Source organism: Thunnus thynnus, chromosome 4 (genome assembly GCF_963924715.1).
Source record: "Thunnus thynnus chromosome 4, fThuThy2.1, whole genome shotgun sequence".
Taxonomy (NCBI): Eukaryota; Metazoa; Chordata; class Actinopteri; order Scombriformes; family Scombridae; genus Thunnus; species Thunnus thynnus.
The window spans coordinates 28,199,213-28,218,331 of record NC_089520.1 but is presented as its reverse complement, the minus strand read 5'-3'; the positions used below and the strand labels follow the sequence as shown (position 1 = coordinate 28,218,331).

The following is a 19,119-nucleotide window of genomic DNA, read 5'->3' as shown; positions in this document are numbered from 1 at the left end:
GAGGAGGGACAAAAAGTGTGTTTGTGTGTGTGCGTGTGTGTGTGTGTGTGTGTTGTCCTGGAGTAAGGACCAACAGACCAGAGTTCAATATGCAGGACGCCCTGAGGTAGAAAAGCTGCTGCTTTTAAAGCTCAAAGAAAATATCTGTGCTCAGGCTGAAAGTGTGTTTGTAGGACTGACACCAAACTCACAGCTAACTAGGTGTTTGGTAATATGACAAGCTTGACACCCAAAGCCTCAAGCTGGAAAGAAAAATATCATAAAAACACCAATTAGTGACACCAAAATTGCCATGAACACAGTACATTATATCACAGCAGTCAGCTCATAATACAACTAGATTGTATCCAAAAATAAAAACAATGCCACTGTGTAAATTAATTTTGGTTTGATGAGAATGGAGGATGAAGATTTAATTGAGAAACTTCTTTTTAAATTATATTTTGCATTTTAAGAGTATATCTAAAAATCGTGAAGTACCAGAAAAATAAATTAATAACAGTTTTATATTTAGGTGGAATAATGACGTAAATATATGTACAGTGTCTATAAGCTTAAAATTAATATGTGGCCAATATGTGTATTTACAATCTGCCATGTGTAGTAGTTGTTTTGTCAGTTACTTTAAGATATTGGTGGATACATTTTTGCTGTTGTTTAATGTTTCTGTAGAATGATCAGACATGAACATAGAATTATTCATTCATTCATTTATTCATCAACATCAGATAAACTTGCTTCATTCAAGTGCTTTCCTCCTTCTTTGCTGGACCCTCTCACTAAACAGCCGGTGCTGCTTCACTTAACATGTGTGTTTATGAAATCTCTCATTTGCTGGAGAGCAAACAGTGGAGTACTGCAAGAAAATCACAGAGACTCTCTTGTAGGTTTTTTTAAGTTAAAGTATTTTCAGAAAATATGTTAACAAGCATATATGTTTTGCACCCACTCTGAACCCGGTGAACAAACAGTATTATTTACTTGGAAAAGCTGCACTGCACTCTGCTCTCCATTTGATGAGTCATTATTCATCATGTGACACTGTATTTGGCAAAAATGAACCAATCATTTCGTCTCTCTGTATTTTTCTAACTTGATAATGTACCCATGGGTCTACAGTGTGGAGTCTTAGTGATACATTCAGGTACTATTGTTAGTGCTCATGTCATCACAGAGAGGTAGGCTATTGGAGTTCTGTTGTTAATCAGGTTGCTTGTTTTTCATTTTAATGTTAATACTTTAATCATCATCTGCCAGGGCCGGATTAATGCAAGTGGCCCGAAAGCAAAAATGCCTTGTGGGCCCCAGCTGACTCTGCATTTCTCACACTTGCTGTGTATTGTTATGTATTGGTTGCTGATGAGAAATTCGTTTGTGGTAACTTGATTTAAATTTATTTGGCAAAATGCACCATGTAAGCACAATATATACTGAAACAACAGAGTGTTAAGAGTGCAGGCAGATTTTATTTTATGTACGTGTTTTATTGTATAAATTTGGGTGCTGATTTACAGGAACAACAGTGATAAGACTGTCTGCAAACTGCTTTTAAACTCTTTTGAAAAGGCCTGACACAATGTAGTCTGAAACATCTCCGTCGATGAGGCCTGTTCCATTACTGTGAATGAACCAGCAGGGAACATTTTCTCCGTTCTTCACATCTCTTCTGAAGTCTCTCTGCCAGCCTCTGTAGACCAAGACAAAAACATCATGTAGACCCGATGATATTAGGACTGCACAATGAAAACAACACGAAGAAACAGACATTTATCCATTTGGGACACAATAAATGCAAACTCTGAGGCATGTGGCGTACCTGGTCACATTGAGCTGCTGTCCTTTCACATACATGGTGGCGTCTGGTTTCTCTGGGACGTCACCTGTACGCAGGTCTGTGACCTCATATTCAATCCCGCTGTAAAACTGACCTAGAGGATGACCCACCATTGGGAGTGAAAATCATTTCTTTTCTTATCTCTTCACTCTAATCTGGTCTGATTTCTCTGTTTGGCATAAAATACATCATTACCAACTGGTTTACAGTATTACTTTGTTTATACAGATACAGTTTACAGTATGAACAAAGATGATCAATGGAAATATTTGTAAGAATCAGATCATTTCGGTTTAGCAACTTTACCTACTACCCCCCCCCCCCCTTACAGAGAGGAAATGTGAAGTAATGTTAATTCTATTCAAATAATACTCATTCTTATTCTGTTTTTTTTTCTTTGTTTTTTGTGTTTTTTTCTGACATAAGGAAACTATCCAGGTTAATTTAAAGTATCAATAATTTATGTTTTTGACTACTTGAGGGGAAAACAACAAGCTGTAAATACAAACTTGACATTCTGTCAACTTATAAAGTTGATATGGGGAACATGTCAGCAAACGGTTACCTATTTCTATATATCCAGAAGACATGAACCAACATTGGTATTGATTTGGAGTCTTGTCTTTGGCCAACTGACAAATGTAAGTTCAATATTTATTCTCCTGTCAACTGTGGATTTCTCAGAACCTTGTTTTTGTTGAAAACAGCTGTCTGCTGCTGCTACAAACAGGGTTGATGAGAATGGTGAGACCATAAAAGTTAAAGGATTTGGTGGACGATTTTCTATATTTTTCTTTTGTTGACAAATCTCATGTGCAGAGCCAAATCAACATTGAACTCATCCTACTTATAAGTATTGTGTGTGTATCCAAAGCCTGATATATCTTATTCCTCTGTGCCGTAGACCTCCGTTGTTGTCCAAGAGCTATTAAAACATGTCACAACCTCCTGACTTTGTGCTACATTGCAAATTTCTCAAAGAACTTTAGTGCAAAGTCAAGAGATTGTGATATGTAGCACAACAAGCTAGCGAAGCTCTGTAAACAGAAGCACAGAGCTGCATTTACAGTGATGTCTGCCATAAAAGGAACTTTTCTCCTGAGATTGATAATGTGATTGCTGTTTTTACTCTTTGGAGCCTTTTCTAAACAAAGTACTGTAACCATTGTCCAGGGGATGAAGGAACATGTCACCCAGTGCAGCTGCGTGGCTCATTTATGTGTTTTTAATAGCTTTTGGGCAACAACAGGTCTACTGCACAGAGGAATAAGATATATCAGGCTTTGGATACACACACAATAATTGTAAGTAGGTTCAATTCATTGTTGGTTTGGCTCTGCACATGAGATTTGTTGACAATAAGAAAAAACAGCAAATTGCCAACCTTATCCTTTAAGATGCGGTCTGTAAAACCAAACTAATTAGCTGAAAAATGCTAATATGCTTCATAGAGCCAAGTGGAACTGCAGAGATTTCATTTTCATTTCGTTTCATTTTTCTTTCTTTTTTTCTCGAAATGTTTGTTGATTCATTATTGAAGTTTTTTTGGCTGCTCTGATGAGACACCATCGTAAATTATAATAGAAATGAAATGAAAGCCAGATCACTTAGCTTGACCTTCTATCAAACCCTAAACCATGCAATCTACATCCCAACAAGTGTGTCATGTTGTACCTAGCAGACCATGAACAGAGGGAGACAGGAGGTGGCTGTCCACTGTGTAGAAACCCAAGTAGTCCCGGTGGTACGGGTGCTTCTTCCACACTTTGTGTAGCAGGATCACAAACTTGACAGAATCTCTTAGGGTTATCGTTAGGCTACGGTCCTTGGTCACGAGAAGATCCACACTGGAGGAGAAAGAAGGGGAGGCAGGAAGGGGAAGATGAATGACGTGGGAGACAGAAGGGAGAGGAAAGAGGAGAGTGGAAACAGGTGAAGCGGTTGTGATAGATGGAGAAGATAAGTGGGCAACATTATTTTGTTATATTTTTCATGTATTGGGATCTTTCCCTGAAGAAGATGATAATCTGGTGGTTCAGTCACTCACTTGGCTCCTTTGAGGGAGGCTGTATCAGACCACAGCAGCTTGACCCGTTTGCCGTCCTGAAACACCAAGATGTCCTGAGTGCTCACCTCCAGTCTCACCCCCAGCTTCTGGTGGGTGATGCCAAAACGCCAAAAGTAGGTGTTGATTTTACCATCGAGCGGGATTTTCTTGTCTCCGATGATCTGGCCATTCACTAAAATACCTGAAGAAATAACACGGGATTCAGCCTCTCACTGTTTAACTGCAGGAGATGATTGACTGACACATATATGAGGAGTTACAAGTGTCAAAAGTGAGAAAGAAAATCAACAATTTAAATCTTGGTCCACAAGGTGTATACATGTGTTGTAAGAGCTATGTATTTGAACTGTGTTAAATGTAATATTAGTAGGGGGTAGAGCTGCTTGATTAATCAAATTTTATTTTCAATTACGATTTTGGCTTTCAACAATTATGAAAACAAGATAATCGAGATAAAACGATTATTCTGCCACATTCCATTTCACAGTGATGCTCTGGTTTTGTCTTGTGTTATAAATCCAGCGCATTGTATGTCGGAGCAGCCGGACAGCACAGTGAGACAGACAGAGTGGAGTCTTCCTCACAGCGTGAATGGGTCTGGATTTAACAGTCAAATGTTCAGCGGTGAAAACTGACTTATTGAGACATCTACAGGCTACTTTGTTTTAGTTTCAGTCAGACATTGGATGCTGTTATTTTAGATATGAGGATGTTTTGCTCTGTGTAATGATCTCTCCTTTCATCCAGCCACTTGGAGCCACGCTTTGTCTGTCTGCAGCAGAGTTTGCTGGTATCACGTGTAGTTGTCCGGCAGATGAAAATATCAACGGCCAAAATGTCTGGTGGGAAATATGCTGATTGCCAAATAAATAAATAAATAAATTCATTAATAGCATATTAAATAGTCTAATATTGTGTGACCTATAAGACAACTTAAATATAAACTTATATTATGCAAAAGTTTCATTTTGCCTCCGTTAAGACATTGAGAGATTCACTGAGTGTTTGGTCAGATGTGACTAAGAGATTGAAAAGCCACACATTCCAGCAGCAGCCCTACACTTTAGCTCGACAGCAGTTAACACGAAAAATCTGACCATTTGCTCTCGGGTAACATTACATCCAGCACTGGCACAGTGAAACGGATCAACCTGGAGCTCCACAGTTAATTAACATGTAATTGATCAGTAGGAGGTTTAACTTATATATATACAAAATGCATTTATCTCTTGTTTTAAACATTTTTTTTTAACATTTTTTATTTTTTTCAATTGATTTATATTTAAAATTCAAAGAAATCCACTATTAAAAGACGAGTTTTGTTTAAAAAAGTTCAATAAAGGCATGATGTTTCCAAAGTCAATGAGTAATCCTGTTAAATAATCATGATCTCAATATTGACCAAAATAATTGTGATTATGATTTTTGCCATAATCGAGCAGCCCTACTTTAATTCGTGCAGAAGAAGTAGAAGATTGACTGCTTTTGGAGCTTTTGTGACTTGACTGTTTACTGGAGGAATTTGACTCAACATTTGAAATGCTGTCATGAGGTTCAACACAAACCTCCTCTCTATCATTGTCACCGTCATCAGCAGCAGGGCAATTCTGAGTTTTAGACAACCATTTACTCACATCAGCAATAAAATCACTGATATTCAACATTTTTGCTTTGTACCATATTTCATGTTTCGTTGCTTCATCTTCAGGTAATAACCCCAATAGAGTCACATGCATTCATGTTTAGCTTCATCACACACCCCTTTAAACCTGTCAAATGCACATTTCACCTCATTTATATAGTCTTTATCACTCATCAAGTCAATAGTTTGTTTTAGTTTAGACAATTTGTTTAATTTAGTCGTTCTTTCCTCTAAATTCTCTATTTTGTCCATCAGTGCTTTGTGTGTTAATTTAACAGAGCGCTTTTTCACAGTGCCCGTTTCTAGTTCTCTCACACCCCCATCAAGGTCAGCCTCATTCACTGACCGTTTATCATCAGTAAGTGGGTTGCAAGATTGCACCTTTTCTTCTTCCATATTTATAGTAAGTCAGTGGCCTACTTAAATCCATGAAACAAAATGTTAGTTTTGTTAAGACAGGTTAAGACAGTTGAAACCAATGCATTGGATTTACGCTTTATGATAATATGTGCACACAAATTTACAATGGCCATTATATGTCACACAATATCAGACTATTTAATATGCTGTGAATTAATTAATTTATTTATTTGGCAATCGTCATATTTCCCACCGGACGTTTTGGCTGTTGATATTTTAATCTGTAACTACACAAGATACCAGCAAAAAGCTGGCATATACCGGCTAACGTAAACCCTGCTGCAGACAGAGAAAATGCGGCTCCAAGTGGCTGGATGAAAGGAGAGATCATTACACGGAGCAAAACATCTTCATATCTAAAATAACAGCATCCAAAGTCTGACTGAAACTAAAACAAGGTAGCCTGTAGATGTCTCAATGAGTCAGTTTCCACCACTGAACATTTGACTGTTAATTTCAGACACACCCATGCTGTGAGGGAGACTCCGCTCTGTCTGTCTCGACACACGATGCGCTGGATTTATAGCACAAGACAAAACCAGAGCATCACTGTGAAACGGAATGTGGCAGAATAATCGTTTTATCTCGATTATCTTGTTTTCATAATCGTTGGAAGCCAAAATCGTAATAAAATTCGATTAATCGAGTGGCTGTACATAAAAGCAGAGGTGGACAAGGCAGCACTCATGGCTCGTGCTGCTGCTTTAAAGGAGAAGTGCGCTTTGGAGGAGCAGTAAGATTTTTTAAGGAGGAAAAAGTAGCAGCTTGAGCTGGACACTGAAATAGCAGCCTCTACTTCTAGGCTAGCAGTACTCCAAGCCTGTGACAATAGCAGTGTTTCAGATGGATGGTGCGATGGAATGGAGTCTTATTTCAGGAAAGAGACTAAACTTAAAAACAAAAAATATGAGCCTTGGTATGAGCAGTCCTCACAGCAGCATACGTCTCTTCATTAAGTGCAAAACAATACTCAGTCATTGGTGGAAAAAGAAGTTGCACCCGATCACCACAAGTCCAAGGACACAGCTCACAATAGTAAGTAGGATGATGCCAAATCTCAACAAGATATGAAAACATTACATAAGTCAACTTTGGATCCTCTGGAGTGGCAAACAAAGCCTGGAGTCATTCAAACCTCTCTACCATCGGGAGATCTCTACAGTTTGTTGCAATGACAAAATGAGATAACAACACTCCTTGTTCAAATGCAAACCTCTCAGTTTCTATTTTATTTTTGATGGATATCCTCTACAGCTTAAAATATTCAAGCGTTTGACAATTGCGTGGAAGCAAAAACTAACAGTAAAGGGGACTGTTTGTATTATCTTGAGCAGTTTACCAGGGGAGAGCCAAGGGATCTTCTGCACAGCTAACTTCATATGACTCAGAGAGGTTAGGCTGTTGCTAAGCATCTGCTCAAGGCCAAGTGTCAAGTCTGAGGATGTTAAAAGACTCCAAGCATATGCACTTTTCCTACGCAAATGTTCCAATGCTATGGAGGAACCACAGTATTACTTGGAAGAGCTAAACATGCCAGCAAATATGAAAACTCTGATTCAGAAAATTCCATATAAACTCAGAGAAAAATGGAGAGTAAGAGCATGTGAAATTTTGGACAGAGATAACCAAAGAGCTTGTTTCACTGACATTGTCAAGTTCATTGAGCAACAGGTCAGAATTGTTTCAGATCCAGTCTTTGCAGACATACAGGACACTCCGCTTGTTAAAGGAGGAGTCAGAGGCAAGTCTCAATTGAAAACACAGTTCAAAAGAAACCGATTTGCAACTCATGTGTCTATTAAGGATGAATTTAAAGCAGATGCTCTAAAGAATGATAATATTAAGAATGAAGTTATCTTCTGTACAAAGGCAAACCCTGTTTCCTGTCTGTATTGTGCATGTGGTCATGCATTGGAGCAGTGTCCACAGCTGGGAAGAAAGACACAGAGGGAAAAATTTAATTTTCTAAAGGAGAAAGGTCTTTGTTTCGGTTATTTGCACACAGGGCACTTAAGCAAGAATTGCGATAGGTGCATTACTTGCAGTCAATGCAACCAAACTCATCCCAGCATTTTGCGTATTGAAAAAAATGAGTGGGTTATCCATGAAGATACTGAATGACCAAAGAAAAGATCAGAGATTTGCACAACTACCTCAGCTTGTGGTCATACAGGGGCTGGCAACAGCAGTGGCATTCCAATCTTGCCTGTACAAGTGAAGTGTGCAAGGGGAAATAAAGTGATTGGAACATATGCTTTTCTGGATCAAGGAAGCACAGGTACCTTCTGTTCTGAAAAACTGGTGGACAGGTTGAACTCTGATGGACGAAGAGATGCCTGTGTCCACAAACAACATTATCAGTGAAGATGAGCTGGTTAAGTGGCCTTATCGCAAAGGTATTCAGATCCCTCATATAAGAGCTGATGTTGACTTGTTTATCGGCACCAATTCCTCCAAGTTGATGGAACCTTGGAGGGGATTAATAGTCACGGAGATAGACCATATGCTGTCAGAACCTTACTGGGGTGGGTGATTAATGGTCCATTAAAAGGAAACAATGACAAGCAGAGTGGGAGTGGCAACCCTGAAGTTATTGTTAACAGGATTATTGTCGACAGGATAGAGGAATTATTAACCAACCAATACAACCAAGACTTCAAAGAGAGAACCTCTAAAGACCAAGAAGAGATGTCAAGACAGGAAAAGAAGTTTGTCTAAATTGATGAAAGCTCTGTTGAGCTTCAAGATGGGCACTATAAAATCAAACTGCCTTTCAAAAGAGAAAATATAACCATGCCAAACAACCTCTGCGTTGCCAAGCAACGTGTGCATGGTCTGAGAAAGAAACTTCAGAAGGACCCAAGTTTTCATGATGAGTGCACCAACTTTCTTGATGATGTCATTAGCAATAGCTATGCCGAAGGAGTGCCACAACATCAGTTGGAACCATGTGAGGGAAAAGTGTGTTATATACCTCACCATAGAGTGTACCATCCAAGGAAGGGAACATTATGAGTGGTGTTTGACTGTGGAGCAGAGTTCAAAGGGGTCTCGCTCAACAGTCACCTTCTGCAAGGACCAGCTCATTGGTAGGAGTCCTTATGTAAGTTCAGACAGGAGTCTGTAGCAATAATGGCTGACATACAATCTATGTTCCACCAAGTAAAGGTGGTAAAGGAACATGTGAACTTCTTCTATTCTTGTGGTGGCCTGAAGGTAACCTGGAGCAGGATCCTGTAGACTATCACTATCCATTCAATTGGGGCAGGTTCTTCACCCAGCTGTGCATGCTTTGCTCTTAGGAAAACTGCTGAGGATAACCAAACCAGATATCCAGTAGAAGTGACCTAAACAGTCAACAGAAACCTCTATATGGATGACCTTCTGAAGAGCCTGCCCTCTGAAGAGGATGCTGTCACCATGGTTAAGAACCTTATAGCTGTTTGCAACAGAGGAGGTTTCAAACTCACAAAATGGATTAGTAATAGTTGGAAAGTGCTTCAAAACATTCCAGAAGAACACAAATCGAAGAACCTGTATGAGCTAGATCTGGACAGAGATAAGCTGCCAATAGAGAGGGCTTTAGGTCTGCAATGGTGCATCGAGACAGACACTTTCAAATTCAAACTGAAAGTCAAGGAGTAACCCCACACCAAACGTGGCATGTTGTCCATTATTAGTTCTGTCTATGATCCATTGGGATTCTGAGCACCTCTCATACTACCTGCCAAACTGTTGTTGCAGGAGTTATGTAGGAGGAAGTATGATTGGGATGACCTGATACCGATATCAGACTTTTCAGCAGAAGTGGAACAAGTGGCTAACAGATCTTGAAAAAGTGGCAGATTTCAAGGTCAGCAGGTGTATCAAATCCAAAGTATTGGAAGTACTGCAAGTGCCCAACTGCACCACTTCTCCGATGCTAGCGAGAATATATATGGTAAAGTTACCTACCTCAAAATGCAGAACATTGAGAAAATGGTTCATGTTGCTTTCTTGTTTGGCAAAGCCAGAGTAGCCCCACTGAAGCCCGTTACCATACCTCGCCTGGAACTCACAGCTGCTGTTGTTGCTGTTATGCTTCAATCAGAGCTTCAGCTTCCATTGATGAAATCAAACTTTTGGACTGACAGCACATCTGTTCTAAAGTACATTAAAAATGAGGACAAAAGGTTCCAAACCTTTGTTGCAAACAGGGTATCTACTATAAGGGACAACTCAAATATTTCACAATGGAGATACATTCTCACGTCACAAAAACCCTGCCCATGATGCTTGAAGAGGATTGAAGGCAGATAATCTGGTCATCTAGAGATGGATTAAAAGCCCAAAGTTTCTATGGGAACCTGAAGAAAAGTGGCCAGCATCCCCTATGGATTTTAGTGTCACAACCCAGAGGTTAAACGAAATCTCATGGTGAATGCAACTGTTGTTGACACTTTGAATGCCACTTATCAACTGATAACTTATTTTTCTGACTGGCAAAGGTTAAAGGTTGCAGTTGCTTGGATCATCAAACTGAATGGAACTCTGAGTAAGAGAAGAAAACAGTTGCAGCTTGCAATATTTACTAATGGATCACCATCATTGGATGCATATAAAGAGATGCAAGCTTTTAGAGCTTCACTCGGAAGTCAGAAAGTGTCGCTGATGGATCTCTCAGAAGCTGAGACATCAACAATTTCCTTTTGTCAGCAAGAGAGATTCCACGATGAAATTGTTGCACTAACTTCTAGCAAATCAGAGGTAAAAAAATGGTAGCACTATCTACAAACTTGACCCAATTCTAGAAGGAATTCTAAAGCAGCAATGCCTGAGGATATAAAACATCCCCTGGTCTTATCTAAAGACCAACACATCTCAAACCTCATTCTCTGATATTTTCATGAACAGCTGGGCGATGGAGGGAGAGATCATGTACTTTCCACTGTAAGGAAAAAATACTGGACTGCAAATGCCAACTTTGCATTGAGGAAAATCATAGCAAGGTACAGATTCTGCAGGCGTTACAGAGGAAAGACCAGTGAACAAAAAATGGCAGATTTGCCTACAGAGAGAATTGTCCCTGATCTGCCTCCATTCACTAATGTTGGTGTAGATTATTTTGGTCCAGATGATGTGAAAGGAGGAGGCAACATCATGAAACATTATGGAGTAATCCTCACTCGAATGGCAAGTAGAGCCGTTCACCTGCAAGTTGCTTGATACAAACTCATGTATCAACACTCCTCTGTCGGAGAGGACAAGTTTCTCACATGAGATCAGACAATGGTACCAACTTTGTGGGAGCAGAAAGAGAGCTAAGAGAAGCCTTAGCTTCTTTAAATCAGAACCACATTGAAAGATCTTTGGCACAAAAGGGAATTAAGTGGTGTTTTAATCCACCCTCTGGATTGCATCACGGTGGTGCTTGGGAGTGCATCATATGGATGATCAGAAAAGTTTTGAGTTCTGTCCTCGGTCAGCAAAGTTTGGATGATGAAGATTTTCAAATTGTGCTCTGTGAAATTGAAGCAATGCTTAATGATCGCCCCATTTTGAGACTGTCTGAGGATCCAAATGACCTTGAGGCATTAACCCAAGACCACTTGCTTCTAATGAAAGGGAAACCAGTGCTACCACCAGGACTTTTTGAAACGAGAGATCTATATATACAAAGAGAAGATGGAAACAAATCCAATATATCGCCAATCTCTTCTGAAAAATATGGGTTCATGAGTATCTACCTTGTCTTGTACATTCTGTTCATCTTCAAACAAAGACAAATGTAATAGAAAGACCTGTGACTAAAATATGTCTGTTATGTGAAGCTACAGATTAGGGATTGTTGTCAAATTCATGTGTATATTATGGATTACGCAATAAGAAACATTGCATGAATTATTAATACTTATGTGTAAGAATGTTAATATCTGTTATGGATTTGGGTTTTGTTTTGCATTGTCATGGCTCCTTGAAATATAGTTTGAAAATTGCTTTGTCTTCTGACAGAAGCAATTAGGGCCTGGTGTGTGTGAACCATGTATTTGATTTGTGTTAAATGTAATATTACTCCCAAACACTAGGGGGTGTATGGTAAAGGCCAGGCTGGTAATAGGTTATTTAAATTCATCCCAGTAATCTCAGATGCTGCTGATGGAAACGAGCAAACAGTTTTTTACTTGCTCAGATTTATTGCTTGGCTGTATTTGTTTTGTTTTGTTTTTGAACAATACCGAAAATGGACATTGATAAGAAAATAAATGCATAATATATGAAGTATTGGAAAAGATTGAATATTCTTTATGAGTATACTTAGAAATGATGTTCAGTCTTTTCCAATGTGCTAATGTGCTAATGTAGTAGTAGCGGCTAAAGTGTAGGACTTAGTCGCTATATGTGTAATGAAAAAAGGACATCAGGCACCACATCTCAAGTAAGAATGTCATGATGTTAATCAGGACTCGGCTGACCTGACGTTGGGTCTTTGACCAGGTTGAAAATGGTTCCTGGTTTGTCGTTGATGTTGAAGCACAGAGCGTCATCTCTGTCTGGCAGCTCTATCATGAAATGAGGATCTCCATCCACTGCAGGCAACACCGGAGTAAAATGACAGTAAACAAAATGGTTAAGATAGATGTGATCTTGTGTCACTTTCTTAGTAGAGGCCAAACAAGATGAGCTATAAAACAAGACAACTTACCAAAATATGTGGGTCGGGCAGCATATGAGTACAAAGGGGGGCTTACAAAGCGATGTGCTGCATACAGAAACAATAATTTCAAGGTTAAAAACAACACACTGAATAGATTTCATCTTTTATATTTCATTTAGTTAAAAAATGACTGTCTTACCTACTCTGTCTGCCTGTAGTCTTTGGTCTGACAAAAACAAAACAAAACAGATAAAAAACAATTTTTTAAATTCCACAGTTCAAACTGGAGCACCAGCCTCTGCTGGTGTAGTGAGTGGAGTAAAGAGAAATAATATGTTTTTAACTTAAATTCAGTATCCGGTGCTGCTCGTCAGTGTGTTACAGTTTTACTTGACTGCAGTTATGCCACATTAAGAAAAGTCTACCCAGTGCCACTTTTTAAACCCTCTCTGCCCTCCCTTACCCTCAGTCAGTTTATCAGCAATGAGAGGGCTGTCTGTTCCATCCTCAGTTTCAGGCTTGGTGACCACCATGGAGGTGAGAGGGGTGACGAAGCTATACTGCAGGGACATATCCAGGGCCTTGGCTGTGGCATTGGCTTTCTCGTCAGGGGTGCCAATCTTGCTGCAAGAATGAAAAAATACACACAAGTTCTCACACTTGACATTTTCATGAGACCATTGGTAAATAAAGATATTTAAGCTCAAGCAATTTAGGGCTCAGCTTGAAGAAAATTACTTAAACTGACCTCTTCTCCAGTAACTGCTGGATGGTGAGGTAGGCCCACAGACGCTCTGTGAAATCCCCAAAGACGTACTCCTCCTCTGGGTAAATCACGTCCCACTCTACAGCACTGGCCTGGCCCTGCACCTGGAAGTCCTCCTCAAACTTTTGGTGAGAGAAAAGGGGAAGAAACAATGCTTGAAAAAATGCTTTTCTACACCTCAGCACTGTCTCTAACTTTCTGATGTTTATTTTTCCTCACCCCCTGGGCAAACACTTCCACCAGGAAGTTGTCCAGGTCGTTGTCCATCAGCCGACCAGCCACCACGATCTCTGTGCCGTTAAACAACTGGCTGAAGTGGTTGGTGGTCACGAAGTCCACTGCGTTGTCGGGGTAACGTAGGTCCACGTCTAAAAGCAGAGGGCTGGACACCTCCTCATAGAAACCCTGTAATAGAATCATGCACACATTTATTTATATACATTTATTTGTGTGCCATATAAATATGTTTTATTAGAATTATATACATATAGTTGTTACATATTTCCAGGGGAATATGGCCAATTTTGAATATTACACTCTGGGCTTTGTGTGTGCCTCTAGAAAACAAAACTATTGGCTCAAAAATGTGTAGCCTCAATCCTCCACCTGGAGTTGAAGGGTTGCATCTGAGGCCTCATAGATTCTGCGGGCCAGTCCCTTGTTTTGTTTGCTCATCACATCCAGGAAGGAATAATCCACATCGTTTCCGAATCCAAGACAGAACAGAGACATGTTCCCTCCAATAGCAGAGCGCACATTCTCCTGAATCCTTGGGACGTTCGACTCGCCTTCAGATGCACAGATAAAACAGGCACAAATTTAATGCCAAATATAAAGTACACCACTTACAGTATATGTTATAAAATGTGCATAGTCTGCTCACCGGTATTTGGCATTCCATCAGTCAGTAAAATAATCATGTCGATACTCCCCTCTGGGAGCTTGTTCTCCTGTCTGTCTTTCACCAGCATGTTCACACCTCGCAACACAGCATCATTGATATTAGTTGCTGGAAGGAAAACACAAAACATTTAGTAAAACAAATTGTTTTCATTTATTTTTTATTTAGAGAGTGAAGATTTCATTTGGCAATAAAGATGGTGTCACTTGTTTTTATATTAACCTCCCCTGGCTGATAACTTTCCAATGTGGGCCATGGCTTCAGCCACATTTTCCTTGGTTGCTTTGGTTAGTGATTCCTTCCAAGGATCGATAATGCTATCAAACTGGATGAGGGCAAAGTAGTCCTCCTCATCGAGGTCTTTGATGATGGCCAGCATTGCCGCTCGGGTCTATAAAGAGTTACAAGGTCAGAGGTCAAAATGCGTGCTTGTGTGCATCAATGTATTAGAACCACTTTACCTTTGAATCATGTCTGATGTCTGAACAGTCTCTTACCTGCTGGATCTTTGTTCCCCTCATTGAGGTGCTCCTGTCGATCACAAACACCACGTTCTTTGGGACTCTGGGTAGGTCAGGTGGAGCAAAGAAGTGCACAAAGTATCCGTTCACAATCTGAAGGGAAGAGAATCATAAAGAGCAGTAAAATACATGAAAGACTGACAGAAGGCTGCAATTGTAATCATTTCTTTTCCAGAGAAAAAGTTTATTCATTTTATGTTGTTGCAGTCTTATTACAGATTTTTTGATTTTCTTTCAGAACTTATTCTCCGAACAAAGAAGGTTAAAGTGACTCTGCATAGTTTTATATGTGAAGCCTGGTATAAATATGCAGACATCAGACACTGAGGTGATTCTGATGTACAATATTTGTTGACTGCTGACCTGAATGTCCCCGAGGCTCTTTGCACGGTTCACATCATACTTGATGATAAAATCTCCATCAATCAGTGTCTCATCACAACCTGGACACTTCCTCTGCTGGTCCATAGTTGGTGAAAAAGAGATGTGAGCCTGACAAGAGGATTAATACATTCAGTTTGGCCCATTCTTACTTCTTAAATTCTGTATGTTGTTCATTTTATTGAATACAGAGACAGGAAGTCAGACCAACATTACCTTCACTTTGAAAACTAAAACAGAGACACACAGATGCAACAATCAGAGACAATCTCATTTTCTGTAGCATGTACCTTTTTGTCTGTGACAGTTTTCTCCACTAGGGGGAGCAGCTCATTGGAGAGGAAGGTTGCTTGAGCATCAACATAAGAAATGCCTTGAGGCTCGTAAATGTTTGTCACAATCTGTCTCCACACAGTCAGGTGTGCATGCACACACACAGACACACACACACACACACACACACACAGGAACAGTGAGTTAATTTTGTGAGGAAAACCACTTATTAAGAATATCTGACACAAGCAGGAAATCAGGAAGAGCCAGGATGTGTACATGGATTCACCTGAAACTCCTGGACCGGTTGTTTGGGTTTAACTCGGGTCAGAATCTCATACTGGCCCAGTTTCCTCTGAAGGAGCTCCTCATAGGTCAGAATGAAAGTTACGTTACTTTCAGCTGCAATGTTGACAGACACTGAAAACTTCTCCATCTTTCTTCCAGACACCCTTTAACAAAACACAGACACAACTGACCACCTCTGATGTTAAAATGATCAGTTTAGGAACTTTAGATACACTACGTTGCTTTAGTACATGTAAAGAGGTGGTGTGGGTGGTCTTTTTCATCTTAAATGACTTACTTGACCAGTCCAGCAGTCTGTCCTGAGGAAACAGCCTTCTCATACTGTTTCTTGGCTTTCTCTTTCTCTTTCACCTCTCCAACATACTCCTGACCATCAATTTCCCTGTAAGGTCCAAAAATGGAGGATGACAAATTGAGTAAATGAACTGTGTCACTGACAAAAACCTGCTTTAGAGCACAACTGCAAAAGGAAGCACAAATATTGCCAGGAATGTAGGAATGACAGACTGACATGCTGAAGTTGGTGATGAAGGCGGTCTTTGGAAGCTCCACTTCGAAGAAGATTTCCTGTGAGGAGCTTGCTTTGTTCAGAGCCTTTGAGGTCATGACAGTGTGAGCGAAACGAGACGCCACGGTGCAGTCCACTGTCACACTATACACCTCCACCTGAGACACAGAAACAGGGAGGAAGATATAGAAAACAGCAATAGAACAACATGGACAACTTGTCACAAGCCCCTCACATACAGTATTTTAATACAGTAAGGAAGATGCTCTACTTTTATGTCATTTCAAGCGGAGTCAAGCCAACAATATGCTGCCCTGATTTGTGCCAAAGAAAAATTATTACAGCTTGAAAACATTTTTAAAAAGACATTATGTCACTGATTCCACTTTGGGAGTGATGTGATGAGACTGTTTGGGTGAGTCAACCTGGGTGCTGGAAGCATTAAGCATGGATAGTGTGGGTATTGTCAATAAAGATCTAAACTGATTCTTTTCTTACCATGCCATCATTTGTGCTTCTTTTCTGTAAGACAAAAGAAAAGAGAGATGATATTCGTTTTAGATCTGGATGAAAAAGGAATAATGATCTAAATCCCAAACATTCATACATCTTTCCCCTCCCATCTCCTTTGTCACACTTACCCTATACATATAATTACATTATACATACACCCCCTCCTCTTTTCTTTGTTCTTTTCTTTTTGTTTGTTTGTTTTTCATTTCCTTTTGAGGCCTCTGTATTTAACAACTGGCTCCTTGGATTTTACATACATGTTATTGTACTTAAACTGGACACATGTCCAGAAACTTTGTAAAGAAAATGATGAAAAGTGAAATCATATCAAAACACTACTGTATTGTAAGGAATGCTGAAGTAAAAAGCAAATGTAAGTTAAACAATGATCTGTATTCATCAGGAGAAATACTACCAGATAACCAAACCCTCAGACTTTGCAAAGCTGGTAATTCCAACTGAAACTGTTGTTTTTATTTTAAGGTTCAAGTTAGCTCTTTATCATTCAGAGTAAATATGAAACCTGTAGAATGATGATATTTAACAATGACCAAAACACCGGTGAATAATGTATGAACAGAAAGATGCAACTCCATAACCAAATATTGTCCCGATAACATGAAGCAACTGTCTGTAAATTCAGTAGTTTCAGCTAAATACCTGCAGTGATCTGTCAGCTCCTCTTGTCCCCTGAAATACAAATACAGCAGAGCAGAGCAACAAGATATTAGAAAAAGCCACTGCTATAACATGAACTAATTTGTAAGAAAGAAGCACTCATTCACACAATATACTTTAAATCATTTATCTCACAAAGAGGAGAAGTTAGAAGGAGAATATGACAGCAAAACTGAGTAGGATTTAAGATGCCAACTAGTTATGAAGGAGCACAGTTTGTGTTAAAGGGATTATTCATAAGAAACATAAGAAGCACTAGTGATTCAATCAGGGATCATCAGATAAAATAAATACTGGCAAAATGACAACAATAAAACAATGTAATTTCAAGTTAAGAGTAGAGTATAAAAGAGTCAGTGTGTGAAGTTACCTGCACAGCTGCATGGTCCCCAGAGACGACCAGAGCCCCCCGGGCCAGGCTGGGCAGCCAGAGGCAGGCGATGCCCCACAGCAGCAGCTGCCGAACACCCAACAGTCCAGACATGACCAAACTTCTACTGAACACTGGTTGACTTCACTGCTGAGAAAAAAGCTCTCTGCCCAGGGAGGAGGGACAAAAAGTGTGTTTGTGTGTGTGCGTGTGTGTGTGTGTGTGTGTGTGTGTGTGTTGTCCTGGAGTAATGACCAACAGACCAGAGTTCAATATGCAGGACGCCCTGAGGTAGAAAAGCTGCTGCTTTTAAAGCTCAAAGAAAATATCTGTGCTCAGGCTGAAAGTGTGTTTGTAGGACTGACACCAAACTCACAGCTAACTAGGTGTTTGGTAATATGACAAGCTTGACACCCAAAGCCTCAAGCTGGAAAGAAAAATATCATAAAAACACCAATTAGTGACACCAAAATTGCCATGAACACAGTACATTATATCACAGCAGTCAGCTCATAATACAACTAGATTGTATCCAAAAATAAAAATAATGCCACTGTGTAATTAATTTTGGTTTGATGAGAATGGAGGATGAAGATTTAATTGAGAAACTTCTTTTTAAATTATATTTTGCATTTTAAGAGTATATCTAAAAATCGTGAAGTAGCAGAAAAATAAATTAATAACAGTTTTATATTTAGGTGGAATAATGACGTAAATATATGTACAGTGTCTATAAGCTTAAAATTAATATGTGGCCAATATGTGTATTTACAATCTGCCATGTGTAGTAGTTGTTTTGTCAGTTACTTTAAGATATTGGTGGATACATTTTTGCTGTTGTTTAATGTTTCTGTATAATGATCAGACATGAACATAGAATTATTCATTTATTCATTTATTCATCAACATCAGATAAACTTGCTTCATTCAAGTGCTTTCCTCCTTCTTTGCTGGACCCTCTCACTAAACAGCCGGTGCTGCTTCACTTAACATGTGTGTTTATGAAATCTCTCATTTGCTGGAGAGCAAACAGTGGAGTACAGCAAGACAATCACAGAGACTCTCGTATGTTTTTTAAGTTAAAGTATTCTTAAAAATGCTATATACTTTAACAAACATCTTTGTTTTTTTAATGTGACACTGTATTTGGCAAAAATGAACCAATCATTTTGTCTCTCTGTATTTTTCTAACTTGATAATGTACCCATGGGTCTACAGTGTGGAGTCTTAGTGATACATTCAGGTACTATTGTCAGTGCTCATGTCATCACAGAGAGGTAGGCTATTGGAGTTCTGTTGTT

The 19,119-nt window shown here is 39.4% G+C and overlaps 1 protein-coding gene and 1 long non-coding RNA gene across 2 annotated transcripts; one reads left to right on the top strand and one right to left on the bottom strand.

Moving 5' to 3' along the window:
- Positions 1 to 36: 36 nt before the first annotated feature.
- On the top strand, positions 37 to 19,094 carry LOC137181944 (uncharacterized). The gene is made up of 2 exons (XR_010928210.1): positions 37 to 897; positions 18,898 to 19,094. It is a non-coding gene; the product is annotated as an uncharacterized lncRNA (long non-coding RNA).
- LOC137181937 (inter-alpha-trypsin inhibitor heavy chain H3-like) lies at positions 696 to 17,970 on the bottom strand. The gene is made up of 22 exons (XM_067588069.1): positions 17,819 to 17,970; positions 17,431 to 17,460; positions 16,756 to 16,779; positions 16,261 to 16,415; positions 16,027 to 16,131; positions 15,730 to 15,892; positions 15,458 to 15,568; positions 15,150 to 15,278; positions 14,763 to 14,879; positions 14,488 to 14,656; positions 14,248 to 14,373; positions 13,971 to 14,152; positions 13,584 to 13,769; positions 13,347 to 13,486; positions 13,062 to 13,222; positions 12,798 to 12,824; positions 12,647 to 12,703; positions 12,417 to 12,530; positions 3,882 to 4,083; positions 3,509 to 3,681; positions 1,817 to 1,928; positions 696 to 1,687 (listed from the first exon to the last, which is right to left on the bottom strand). The coding sequence occupies exons 1-22, from the start codon at positions 17,930 to 17,932 to the stop codon at positions 1,549 to 1,551; spliced, it is 2,736 nt and encodes a 911-aa protein (XP_067444170.1). The 5' UTR covers positions 17,933 to 17,970; the 3' UTR covers positions 696 to 1,548.
- Positions 19,095 to 19,119: the final 25 nt, after the last annotated feature.